General features: G+C 31.9%; 1 protein-coding gene across 6 annotated transcripts in view; it reads right to left on the bottom strand.

Moving 5' to 3' along the window:
* Positions 1–13,738, bottom strand: part of LOC101898918 (protein bunched, class 2/F/G isoform) — a 552,467-nt gene that overhangs the window by 324,483 nt on the left and 214,246 nt on the right. Inside the window, exon 3 of one of the 6 annotated variants that reach the window (XM_005174865.4) lies at positions 6,031–6,048. The exons of the other annotated variants lie outside the window; for them this stretch is intronic. Within the exon in view, the coding sequence (XP_005174922.2) occupies positions 6,031–6,048 (18 nt within the window). The remainder of the gene's footprint in view (positions 1–6,030; positions 6,049–13,738) is intronic. 6 annotated transcript variants of the gene reach the window in all.

The following is a 13,738-nucleotide window of genomic DNA, read 5'->3' as shown; positions in this document are numbered from 1 at the left end:
TTTTTAAAACATAACAGGAGCATGAAAAATTGCTTCTGCATGTGTGTATATATGAGAATATATCAGCATGCAAGTGTGTGTATACACACACCAACAAACAGAGAAAAAAATGAAAATATTTTGAAATTCTTGAATTAAAATATGAAACGAAAACCCCATGAGGATAGGAGAAGAAAAGTGTAAGGGGGGCATATTACAATGCCTCTAACATAAATGTGCAGAATTTGAGATAAAGCGAAAAACAACAGCAACAACGGCACTAAAACTTATTCAAAAGTTAGCTAAGGCAAAAATGTTAGACATTTCAAAATTACAAGTGTAATATGTATGCATGTCACACAGTTCGGTCGTTAGTTCGTTTTGGGGAAATATTTTGCATGTGTGTATAGGTGTGTGGGTGTGAGTGCGTTACAAATGACAATAACATAAATGATTTATAAGTGGGAAATGCACTACCACACACATATTTCCTGCTCTTCATCATACACTCACACTCACACACACGCACACAAGCACATCTACCCATTTGAAATTTCGCCCACAGGAAATGAGTTATTTCAGAGGAAATACAAATTCACAAAACACATGGCGTCGTCGTTGTCGTCCTCGTTGAGGAAGAGGCAAAACTAAACAAAAACAATAAAATTAGGACACAAGTAAAAGGTTACGACGGAGATGTGTACACTAGGGTGGGGTGAAAATTAAGGATTTTCCTTTTAAAAAAGAAATCAATATAAATGAAAGGATTTTTTCTACAGGAAACAAAAAAGGGTCTTCTATGGATTTTTTTAGAAAAAGTACCATCAATACAAATCTGCATTTCTTTAATTGCGACAAAATACAATTTTGTTCAATAATTACAGGAACAATCCAGTAGATTATCATAGTAGAGCTGAAAATCGAAGACATGTGTATCGGTGTTTTGAAAGTATACATCTCCAAGTAACGCAAATAAAAAGGGAAGGATACCAGAATAACATACAAACGTATTTTTTTTAAATACACATATTTTCATGGGGGCAAATGAAGTGGATTTTATAAAAATATTTTTTTTTCAAATGACAACAGGCCTAGATTTTCTAAAAATAACTTTTTAAAGGATCAATAGACGTGCATTTTTTTAAAAAAAATATAAGGGACCAATAGATGTAGTTTTTTTCAAAATATTTCTTCAAAGGGCAAACAGGGGTGGATTTTCTAAACATTATTTTTTAAAGGAACAATAGCGATAAACTTTTTAAAAATAATGTTTTTAAAGGGTCAACAAATGTGGATTTTTTTTAATTATTTTTGTAAAGGACCAATAGATATGGATCTCTTAACAAATATTTTTTTAAGGACAAAATGATATTTTTAAAAATAATTTTTTTCAAAGAATAATCAGACGTAGATTTTTAAAAATTATTTTTTCAAAGGACTAACAGACGAGGATTTTTTAAAAAAAAATATTTTTTTAGAAGTCCAGAAATCCAGATTTTTTAAAATATATTTTTTTGAACAGTGTTGGCTTGTTTGTTTGGAATACCGTAGTATTTTTTTGTTGCCAAATGTTGCAATATTTTTTTTTTGTTCAAAGCACCAATAGAGTTGGATTTTTAAAAACATTTTTTCCAAAGGACAAATAGACAAATATTTTAAAAAATTATTATTTTAAAGGAAAAAGAGACGTGATTTATTTTAAAATTTATTTTTTTAATAGACCGATAAAGGACTACCGACGTCTATTATTTTTTTTTAAAAATATTTTTTTTCAAAGGATTAACTGACGTGGATTTTTTAAAAAATATTTTTTTCCAAAGGATTAACTGAAGTGGATTTTTTAAAAAATATTTTTTTCCAAAGGATTAACTGACGTGGATTTTTTAAAAAAATATTTTTTTTTCAAAGGATTTTTTAAAAAATATTTTCTTCCAAAGGATTAACTGACGTGGACTTTTTAAAAAAATAATTTTTCCAAAGGTTTAACTGACGAGGATTTTTTAAAAAATATTTTTTTCCAAAGGATTAACTGACGTGGATTTTTTAAAAATAATTTTTTCCAAAGGATTAACTGACGTGGATTTTTTAAAAAATATTTTTTTCCAAAGGATTAACTGACGTGGTTTTTTTAAAAATTATTTTAGCAAAGGATCAACAAACGTGGATTTTTTAAAAATGATTTTTGCAAAGGATCAACCTACGTGGATTTTTTAAAAATTATTATGGCAAAGGATCAACCTACGTGGATTTTTTAAAAATTATTTTTGCAAAGGATCAACCTACGTGGATTTTTTAAAAATTATTTTTGCAAAGGATCAACCAACGTGGATTTTTTAAAAATTATTTTTGCAAAGGATCAACCAACGTGGATTTTTTAAAAAATATTTTTTCTAAAGTTGTAACTGACGTCGATTTTTTAAAAAATATTTTTTTCCAAAGGATAAACTGATGTGTATTTTTTGAAAAGTATTTTTTCTAAAGGATAAACTGTCGTGGATTTTTTAAGAAATATTTTTTTCCAAAGGATTAACTGACGTGGACTTTTTAAAAAATATTTTTTTCCAAAGGATTAACTGACGTGGATTTTTTAAAAAATTATTTTATTTTTAAAATTTTATTTTTTCCAAAAGACGTGGATTTTTAAAAAAATTATTTTTTTCAAGGACCAACAGACGTGGATTTTTAAAAAAATTATTTTTTCCAAGGACCAACAGACGTGGATTTTTAAAAAAATTATTTTTTCCAAGGACCAACAGACGTGGATTTTTAAAAAAATTATTTTTTCCAAAAGACGTGGATTTTTAAAAAAAATTATTTTTTCCAAAAGACGTGGATTTTTAAAAAAAATTATTTTTTCCAAGGACCAACAGACGTGGATTTTTAAAAAAATTATTTTTTCCAAAAGACGTGGATTTTTAAAAAAAATTATTTTTTCCAAGGACCAACAGACGTGGATTTATAAAAAAATAATTTTTTCCAAGGACCAACAGACGTGGATTTTTAAAAAAATTATTTTTTCCAAGGACCAACAGACGTGGAATTTTAAAAAAATTATTTTTTCCAAGGACCAACAGACGTGGATTTTTAAAAAAATTATTTTTTCCAAGGACCAACAGACGTGGAATTTTAAAAAAATTATTTTTTCCAAGGACCAACAGACGTGGAATTTTAAAAAAATTATTTTTTCCAAGGACCAACAGACGTGGATTTTTAAAAAAATTTTATTTTTAAAATTTTATTTTTTCCAAAAGACGTGGATTTTTAAAAAAATTATTTTTTCCAAGGATCAACAGACGTGGATTTTTTAAAAAATATTTTTTTTCCTAGGACCAATAGACGTGGATTTTTAAAAAATATTTTTTTCCTAGGACCAATAGACGTGGATTTTTAAAAAAATTATTTTTCAAGGGTCCAACAGACGTGGATTTTTTAAAAATTATTTTTCAAGGGAGCAAAAGACGTTGATTTTTTAAAAATTATTTTTCAAGGGTCCAACAGACGTGGATTTTTTAAAAATTACTTTTTTTAAGGACCGCCGAATATGGATTTTTTTAAAAATATATTTTTTAAAGGACCACCGAATGGGGATTTTTTAAAAATATATTTTTTTAAAGGACCGCCGAATGTGGATTTTTTAATTTTTTTTTTCAAGAACCGTAAAACGTATTTGTTTCAAGAACAGTAGAAGGAGTTTTTTTAAATACCAATAGGACCAATAGAAGTGGGTTTTTTTCTCTATGAAAAATGTCAACCTCAGTAAATGAGGATGTGCCTCTATATTCTCTAAATTCTCTCCTTCCGTTCTGAAGCTCGTTAACAAATACCAATTCTCCTTATATCCTTTCGGTTGCATGCCTCAAAATAGCTTTCCAATTTATTATTTATGTTAATAGAATGTGTGGCAGTCAACCTGTAAAACATTTGTTGAATGGGGGTCCGTAGCTGTTGTTGTTGAGACCACGACGGTTGGATGGATGGATGTGTGTCCTTTTTTGTTATGAAAAACAACAAAAACAAAACAAAGTTCAAATCAATGTCATTTAAAGTTGTTAAATACAAAAAGCCATAGAGAACTTTGGAGTGTCGCTGTATGTGTCTGTGTGGAAAATTGTATATTTCCTAGAAACCCAAAGGATGAACTTGCTGTACTCACACACACCAACACTAGTCTGGGCCATGTAACCAATAATGTCCTTATAAATTATAAACTTTTTTCATAGTATATAAAATAGCTGTAAATATGTGTGTCGAGTTGTAGTCTTTCTCCAACATCTGTGGTGGATTATTTATGTGACCCCCGGCGGTGTCCTTTCTGGAGGTTTCTTGGTCGAGTTACACTGAAATTGGCAAGATAAGCCATTTTTTGCCACTGTCAACGCCACCACAAATCGTTTCGATAATTTATATGGTCAATTTAAAAGGTATTTAGTGTGAACTTTATAGCCCAACGTTGTCAGTCATTGGCAAGGCAAAAACGGATTTGAGTATGAATGAGAAAAGGAGGGAAGAGAGACAACATAAAGAAAGGGTGATGGAATTTATGGGAGACAGATATATGGGAGACAGACAGATAAATAGAAGGAGCACAGGTCTTCGATGTCAAGAAGACCTTTTTTCGTATAGAAGACCCCTAAGACTCTTCCTTACATAGAAGACATATATGTCTTCTTCGCCTAGAAGGCCTCTAGATATTATTCTCCTGGAAGACCTCTAGATCTTCTTCGCCTATAAGACCTCTAGGTCGACTTTTCCGTCTAGAAGGCCTATAGTTCTGCTTGGCCTAGAGGGCCTCTAGGTCTTCAAAGGATCAGCGAACGTGGGTTTTTTAAAAAATAATTTTTTTGGAAACTTCTAGGTCTTCTTTACCTAGAAGACCTCTAGGTCTTGTTCGCCTGGAAGGCCTATAGGTCTCCTCCGCCTAGAAGGCCTATAGGTCTTCTCCGCCTAGAAGGCCTATAGGTCTTCTCCGCCTAGAAGGCCTATAGGTCTTCTCCGCCTAGAAGGCCTATAGGTCTTCTCCGCCTAGAAGGCCTATAGGTCTTCTTCGCCCAGAAGACCTCTAGGTTTTCTTCTTCGCCTAGAAGACTTCTTGGAAATCTCCAGGTCTTCTTCCTCTAGGAGACCACTAGGCCTGTTTTCCATAGGAGATCTCCAGGACTTCTTCGGATTGGAGACCTTCAAGACTTCTTCTTCGTATAGACGACCCACCGTTTCTACGAAGTAATGAAGTGGGTCTCCGAACCTTTTAAAAATTCCCATCACCCCACCAAAAATCCATCCATTTTTCTCAATTACGTTTTACACAATTTGCCTTTATTTCTTTCAAGGACTTTTATTTCCAATTTTGTGATTCCTCCTCATGGATGGGGGAGGAAGGAAGGGGGGTTCTTCAACAAATCAATGAAATAATAGTGTCAGTGACATGAACAGCAAAAAAACCCCAACCCATGGTGGTAGGTGGTGAGTGAAACCCCCAGCAGTTCGGGTGTATGCGTGTTCGATTGACTGGTTGGAAGGTTGTATGGCTGGTTGGTCAAATGGGGTCACAGACAAACATGTCGTTTCGTTTAATTAATGTCATGTTGTTAAGTCCTTCAGCCTGACACAGCACAGCAAAGGCTACAACAACAAAAACAACGGTAATATATCATGGCTAATTGCGTTGTAGAATCCTTCATTGGTTGCCGTAAATTAATTTCACATTGAGGAAAAAGGACTTTGTCACAAAGTTCTGTGTGTGCGCGTTTTTTTTTTCTGTGGCTGTAAATGAATTCTAATTAATTTGATGAGAGAGCGGATGGAGAACGGCAACAGGTCCACAATTTTCTTGGTGTTTGGTTTTGGCTAATTAACAGATAAAATATTTAATTGTCATTTGATTTGATGGGTCAAAGTAAACAAAAAACGAAGCAGAAAAATAAAAGCAATTGACAGGATTTAAGGAACAAAAAGCTTACCCATCAATTAACAAAAGCATTTGGCATTTTTTTTTGGATTAAAAAAAAGCGTAAAAAATAGGTGAGGGAATTAAGCGTAAAAAAAGGAACATACCTGAAATGAAAGAGAATTCTGAAATTAATATACAAAGAAAAATTAATAAATAAAAATTCTTAGATTAGCAGGAATTAAGGGAACAATAATTATGAATTTTTATAAAATATTAAAAATATTTATTTGATATATCTAACACATATATAGAGTAGATTTATCCAGGTCTAAAATTTTTAAGAAAATAATTTTTTTTGGAAGGATTAACAAACGCGGATTTTTAAAAAATTATTTTTCGAAAGAACGAAACAAAGTAGATTTTTTAAAAATTATGTTTTTAAGAACGAATCGACGTTGATTTTTTAAAATTTATTTTTTGGAAAGGATCGACAAAAGTGGATTTTTTAAAACTTAATTTTGTGAAGGATCAACCAACGTGGATTTTTTTAAAAATTATTTTTTGAAGGATCAGCCAACTTCGAATTTTTTAAGAAAATATTTTTTTAAGGATCAACCAACGTCGAGTTTTTTAAATTATTTTTGTAAAGGATCAACCAACGTGGATTCTTTTAAAAAATATTTTTGCAAAAAATCAACCAACGTGGATTTTTTTAAAAATTATTTTTTGCGAAGAACAAACCAACGTGGATTTTTTAGAAATTATTTTTTGCGAAGAACAAACCAACGTGGATTTTTTAGAAATTATTTTTGCAAAGGATCTACCAAAGTGGATTTTTAAAAAATTATTTTTGCAAAGGATCAACCAACGTGGATTTTTTAAAACTTATTTTTGCAAAGGATCAACCAACGTGGATTTTTTAAAATTATTTTTGCAAAGGATCACCAACGTGGATTTTTTAAAAATTATTTTTGCAAAGGATCAACTAACGTGGATTTAAAAAAAAAAATCTGTAAAGGATCAACCACAGTGGATTTTTTAAAAATTGTTTTTGCAAAGGATCAACTAACGTGGATTAAAAAAAAATCTGTAAAGGATCAACCAAAGTGGATTTTTTAAAATTTTTTCCTAAAAGATCAATAAACGTGGAATTTTAAATTTTTTTTAAAGAATCAATAAACGTGGAATTTTTAAATTTTTTTTTTAAAGAATCAATAAACGCGTATTTTTTTAAAATTATTTTTGGAGAGGACTAACAGATGTGGATTTTTTAAACATTATTTTTCAAAGGACTAACAGACGTGGATTTTTTAAACATTATTTTTCAAAGGACTAACAGACGTGGATTTTTTAAACATTATTTTTCAAAGGACTAACAGACGTGAATTTTTTTAAAAATTATTTTTGCAAAGGCTAAAACAACGTGGATTTTTTAAAAAAATATTTTTTTAAGGGATCACTTAACGTGTATTTTATAAAAAAATATTTTTTTAAAGGATCACTTAACGTGTATTTTATAAAAAAATATTTTTTTAAAGGATCACTTAACGTGTATTTTTTAAAAATTATTTTCCAATGGGTTAAAAGACGCGGATTTTCTTAAAAAGTGGATTTTTTAAAAATATTTTTCCAAAGGGTTGACAAACGCGGATTTTCTTAAAAAGTGGATTTTTTAAAAATTATTTTTCCAAAGGATTAACAATCGCGGATTCTCTTAAAAAGTGGAGTTTTTAAAACCTATTTTTTTAAAGGATCAATAAACGAGAATTTTTAAAAAATTATTTTTCCAAAGGGTTAACAAACGCGAATTTTCTTAAAATTTATTTTTCCAAAGGGTGAATCCGCGTTTGATTTTCTTAAAATTTATTTTTCCAAAGATTTTCTTAAAAAGTATTTTTAAAGGATTGAAAAAAGCTTGTAAGTTCGGCCAGGCCGTCATCCCCCATTTGGAACGGATTTGGCAATTCTCAAAAACAATAAAATCCGTTAAAAATTCTGTTAAATTCTTAAAAATACCGAATGTAACCGTTACATTAGGGTCTGCACGATGACCTTGGCCTGCATAGGTAGATTTTGTCATAAGCCATTACAATATTCAAATGCGAAACTAAAATCATCAAAATAACGAATATCGGTAGGTATCGTTATAGGGGGACTATACGAAAACGTGGACCTGCGCAGCCACTTTTCTGGCTGTAGTATCCATTACGAACTTCAAATACTTAATTTGAAACATTTCCGGTGAATAATGTCGTTAAATCATCAAAATACCGAATATCGGAAGGTATCGTTATATGGGTGCTATACGAAGACGTGGACCTGCACAGACAATTTTCTGTCATAGACTGTAGTATACATTACGAACTTCAAATATTAAATTTGAAACATTTCCGATGAATAATGTCGCTTAAATCATTAAAATACCGAATATCGGGAGGTACCGTTATATGGGGGCTATAAGAAGACGTGGATCTGCACAGACAATTTTCAGTCATAGGCTGTAGTATCTAATACGAACTTCAAATACCAAATTTGAAACAATTCCGGTGAATAATGTCGCTTAAATCATCAAAATACTCAAAATAGGAAGGTACAATCATACCAAAACTTTGACCTACATGACCCATATTCAATACCAAAAGTCCTGCGACATAATATACATTTGAGTAAAATTTTACCAACCTTCTTTATTTCGTTCGGAAGCTAGAGTTATTTCCACAGACGGACGGACATCGCTAAATCGACATAGAATTTTATGCTGATAAAGAATATATATACTTTGTGGGGTCTGACAAGAGTATTTCGAGGTGTTACAAACGGAATGACAAACTTAATATACCCTATGGTGGAGGTTATAAAAATTTACTTTTTTCAAAGGATCAAAAAATGTGGTTTTAAAAAAATTTATATATTTTTTTAAGGCTCCAAAATTAATGTTTTTTATTTCCCTTTTTTGTAATTCCATCCCTCATTTATGACCCTTCTGCAATCCCACAATTTCCTATCTTTTCCAGACTAATTTCTCATATCAGCTGATTGCATGTGAAGAGGCATATAATTTCGAAATTTTATTTATTAAAAAAAAAAATAAACTTTAAAATAAAACAAAAACAAAAAAAGCCAAACAATGCAACTTTGTCGTAATTTTCCTACATGTCGAAACTGGTATTACAACAATCAGAGAATTAAAAAACAACAACAATTATCACACACGATAACATCCCTCACGATAACATCGAGATTACAAACACAACCTGAAAGTCTAAAGTACGAAATTATGATAATTCCCTGACAACTGAACTGTCAGTTAGGCAGCCAGCCAGTCAGCCTGACGAACAGTTTAGAATAGGAATAACAATAAAAATCAAATAGAATCAGTCAGTCCAGTAGTCAGTAGATTAAACTTGCACAATAATCAGACTGAGATAGTAATGCGACAAATACACAGACACACATACACTTATACACTCACATGCGACAATGATATATAGAGAATTATTAACTGCATTATCTCTTCCAATTTAAATTGGAAATGAACAAAAAGTAAAATAAATGAAAATAACAATTAATTGAACTGGTTGTAAAATCACTTTCCGTCTCTCCGCGCCCGCTTATTTGAAGGGGAAAAATATTGTCAGGTGTGTAAACACAAACTGATGTCGACTAAAAGGTCATACAAACCGGATTACAAGAGAGTTGAATTAATTTAATACGGTATTAAATTGAAAATGATGAAATCGAGAATTACAAAAGTACAAAAGAATTAAAAAAAATAATTTTAAATAATTAATATTATTAGAAATATTGTTTCAGGATAAATAAAGATAATCAAAACATATATTTTTTATCAAAATTGGATTTATTATTTTTTTTTTTTTCCAAGGCGAACAAAAGTGGATTTTTAAATATTTTTCACAGACTACACCTGGGCCTCAATTCTTGTTCTATGAAAATTTGAAACGAAAACTTTTATAGAAGAAAAAATTGTCAAATGAAAAATATTATAAAGGAAATTTTTTTCATTTCATATTTTAATAGAACAAGAATCCAGCCTCTGATCTTTTAATATTATTTCCAAAATACAGGAGGCGTGGATTATTTTAAAAATATAATTTATAAAGTCCAATAAATTTTCTTAACATATTATTTTTTAAAAAAGTCAATTGACCGACCTTCCCCGATTTTAAAGAACATATTTCTTTTAAAGACCAATAAAATCATTTCTAATACACTTAGCCATATGGCGTATCATTTGATACGTCAAAAACGTGCCTCATGGAAATAACGGTTTTAGGCCCTAGGTCTCTTTGGACAAAATCCGTTTCAGGACATTTGGAGTCGATCTAGCGATGCCCATCCTCTAGAAGGAAATATCCGATTTGATCAAAACTTACGTACATCGTAACATTATTATCGAACTCAGATCGAGTTCGGAAATGGACAATATTGGTCCACTTCTTCTAGTACCTGCCCCAAAAAAGGTCGAAATTTAAAAAAAAAAATGTTTTCTGCGCAGAAAAAGAAAGGCTAATCCGTTTTTGCTCCAACTTTGCAAATTTGCATCAGCGCTAGGTAAGCTGTAAAAATGGACAATATCGGTTCACTCCATCAAGTAACTCTCTCGCAAAAGGTCGAAATTTTGAATAATTATAACATGTATAAAATGTGATGTAAGAGTTCGGTTGTCTTCAAATTACACATATCACAATATTTTTTACCACAAGGTCTGGTGTAAAGTTTGAATATATTGATACACTCTTTCCGGTACCTCCCCCCATAAAGGTACAACATTTTGAATATCCTTGAAGCTCATAAAACACGATATGAGTATCTGATTCGTCTCAAAATCAGCACATATAAATATTTCGATCAGTAAAACATCTGTTATAAAGATGGTAGAGATTGGACCATTTCTTCTGGTACCTCCCCCACAACGGGTCAAAATTTTGAATAATCATAACGATTATAAAATCCGAAATTAGCATCCAAATCTCTTCATATTTCACACATCCCATTATTTCAACAAACACAGGATCTGCTAAGAAGATGGAATACATCGGTCCACTCCTTCCGGTACCTCCCCCACAAATGGTCAACATTTTGAATGTCCATGAAGCTCAACGCGAAATTAGCATCCGATTCCATTTAAACTTGGCACACCTCAAAATTTCGATCAGCAAAAGATATGTTTTAAAGAAGGTAAAGTTCGGACAATTCCTTCTGATACCTCCCCCACAATGGGTCAACATTTTGAATATCCTAGAAGCTCATAAAACGCGAAATTAACATTCGATTCCATTCAGACTTGGTACATCTCACTATTTCCATCAACACAAGATCACAAGATGGTAATGGATTTGGATTGATTGTTTAAAACATTTTTAAGGATCTTGTAAATGTGGATTTTTATAAATGATTTTCAAGGAGCAAAAAAGACCCGCAGGCGAACTTCATAAGGTATTGGTAATATAGAAGCATCCGGACGGATTTCTATAAATGGAACGCCTCCAATTAATATTGGAAAGCACTCTTAATTATAATATCTTAGAATGCCTCCAGGTTTTTCTATATACACTATGTCTCCCAATTTATTGTTGGTGTTCAAAAATAAATAAAAATGAAGCTAAGTTCGGCCGGGCCGAACTTTTAACTCCCTGCGCCATTTTGAAAGAACCTAAAAAATTCCAAAAAAAAAAAAAAACAAAAAACCGTCGAAAACTGCCGGTTAAAGGAAAGCCGTTTCATGTAGGCTATACGAAGATATGGGCCGCCATAGGCAATTTCTTGTCATAGGCTGTAGTATCAATTAAGAACTTTACATACGAAATTTGAAACAAATCCGACAAAAGTGTCGCTAAAAACATCCAAATAGCGAATATTGTATGGGCAATACACGATATCGTGGACCTTATACGTGGTGCTGTATGATGACGGGGACCGACTTACATGAACAATTTTCTGTCATAGGCTGTAGTACCAATTACGAGCTACAAATATGAAATGTAATAATGTTCCTAACATCATCAGGATGCCGAATAAAGAGAGGTTCCGTTATATGGTTGAAGCATCCATTACGAGCTTCAAACGAGAAATTTTCAACAATTCCGGTGAATAATGTTCTTAAAATCATCAAAATGCCGAATATCAGGAGGTGTCGTTATTTGGCGGCCATACGAAGACAATTTTTGTCATAGGCTGTAGTACCCATTACGAACTCTAAATACGAAATTTGAAACAATTCCGGCAAAAAATTTTGCTGAAATCATCAAAATACCGCATATAATGAGGTACCATGGGGGCTATACGAAGACGTGGACCGACATGGCCCATTTACGAAGTTAACCTGCCTACTGGTCAACTATGCATGTATGCAAAATGTTAGCCTTCTATCTCAATTCGTTCAAAAGATATCGTGATTACAACAGACAGACAGAGACGCAGGCAAACATACGCAAATCGCTAGATCGTCTTAGAATTTTACGCTGATCACGAAAATATATACTTTGTAGGGTCTATAATTAATATTTCTAGGAGTTACAAACGGAATGACAAAGCTTATATACCCTCCATAGAATGGTGTAGGGTATTAAAATCGATTTTTGAATGATGGACTCGATTTGTTGGTGGAAACAATCTCAAAGTTAAAGGACTCTTCTCTGGATGACGATAGGTAAGTGATTGCAACAGAATGACACAATTTTCAAGGAATTAAAAAAATGTGTTCTTAAAACATGCGTGGAATTGTGTTTTTTGTTCACATTCAGATTCGTATCATTATGCTGAGAACAGGGTCTAAAAGTTGAATTTCGTCTTTGACTACGCATCCCTAGGACTTCTATATTGAGATTATCATAAGGTCGTGTTTCTTTAGAACACCTAAATGTCTTCAATCTTTATTTATAAAAAATCTTCCACTGGCCACTGGAATCAAAAAAACAATTCACTTTTGAGTGGAAATCACTTGGTTATCTTCAAAATATTGAGAGAGAGAGGGAGAGTCCAAGAAGAGAATGAGTGTCGTATAGCAATGATCTCACTCACAAACAATTGTTTATGAGTGGTTATGGAAAATGTGAATCATCTACTGCGATGAGAAATGTGAGAGAGAGTGACAATCTCCCTCTGTGAGAGAGACCGGGAAAAATAAACACACCTTTGATTCAGACGTTGTTCGATTGTGGCAGCGGTGGTTTGATGATGTTGAGTGTTTCTTTGTGGGACCAATACGACAACACAATACAATACAATAATAATAACAACAAAACAACGTTAATGCTGAAGAGAAAATAAACAAATGGCCAAAGAAACAGAAACACAACAAAAACAAGTTAACACCAGACCAAGACTTGAAATCATTCAGTCAGTCGTTCAGTACGATTGTAGACGACGGCGTAATAAAACGATTGAGTTTTGAAAAAATAAAAAACAAAGGAAAAAATATATATATTTTTCTTAAAATAAATAAAAAGAAAGTGAATTATTGTCAAGAAGTTTGAAAAAAACAAAGAATCGAAAGCAAAAAAATTCCTCGAGAGAAAAAAAGTGATTTTTCTTGCCACCTAACTTACCAATGTTTGAAAAAACTGTGCTAAATTTTTCAAAACAAAAACAACAACAAAAACCACGTGTTGGAATGGTGAACATTTTGAGCAACAACCAACCTCTTCATCATTGCCATCAAACACCACGAAATTGTGGAGCTGTAAAGGAACTAACCTGTTGTGTTCGGCATATTTCCCATATGGTGTTGCTTTAACCCATCGAGTGTTGGGCTGACCTTTGGACTGTTCAATATTTTGTTCGTTTTTTTTTTTTTTTTTTGAAAAAAAAAAAACACAAACGGATTGTTTTGCCAGTGAAGAAATTAAAAAT

The sequence above is a fragment of the Musca domestica genome, unplaced genomic scaffold, assembly GCF_030504385.1.
Source record: "Musca domestica strain aabys unplaced genomic scaffold, Musca_domestica.polishedcontigs.V.1.1 3, whole genome shotgun sequence".
NCBI classification, from domain to species: Eukaryota; Metazoa; Arthropoda; class Insecta; order Diptera; family Muscidae; genus Musca; species Musca domestica.
The sequence above is the reverse complement of the archived record's forward strand: the minus strand, read 5'-3'. Positions and strand labels throughout refer to the sequence as shown.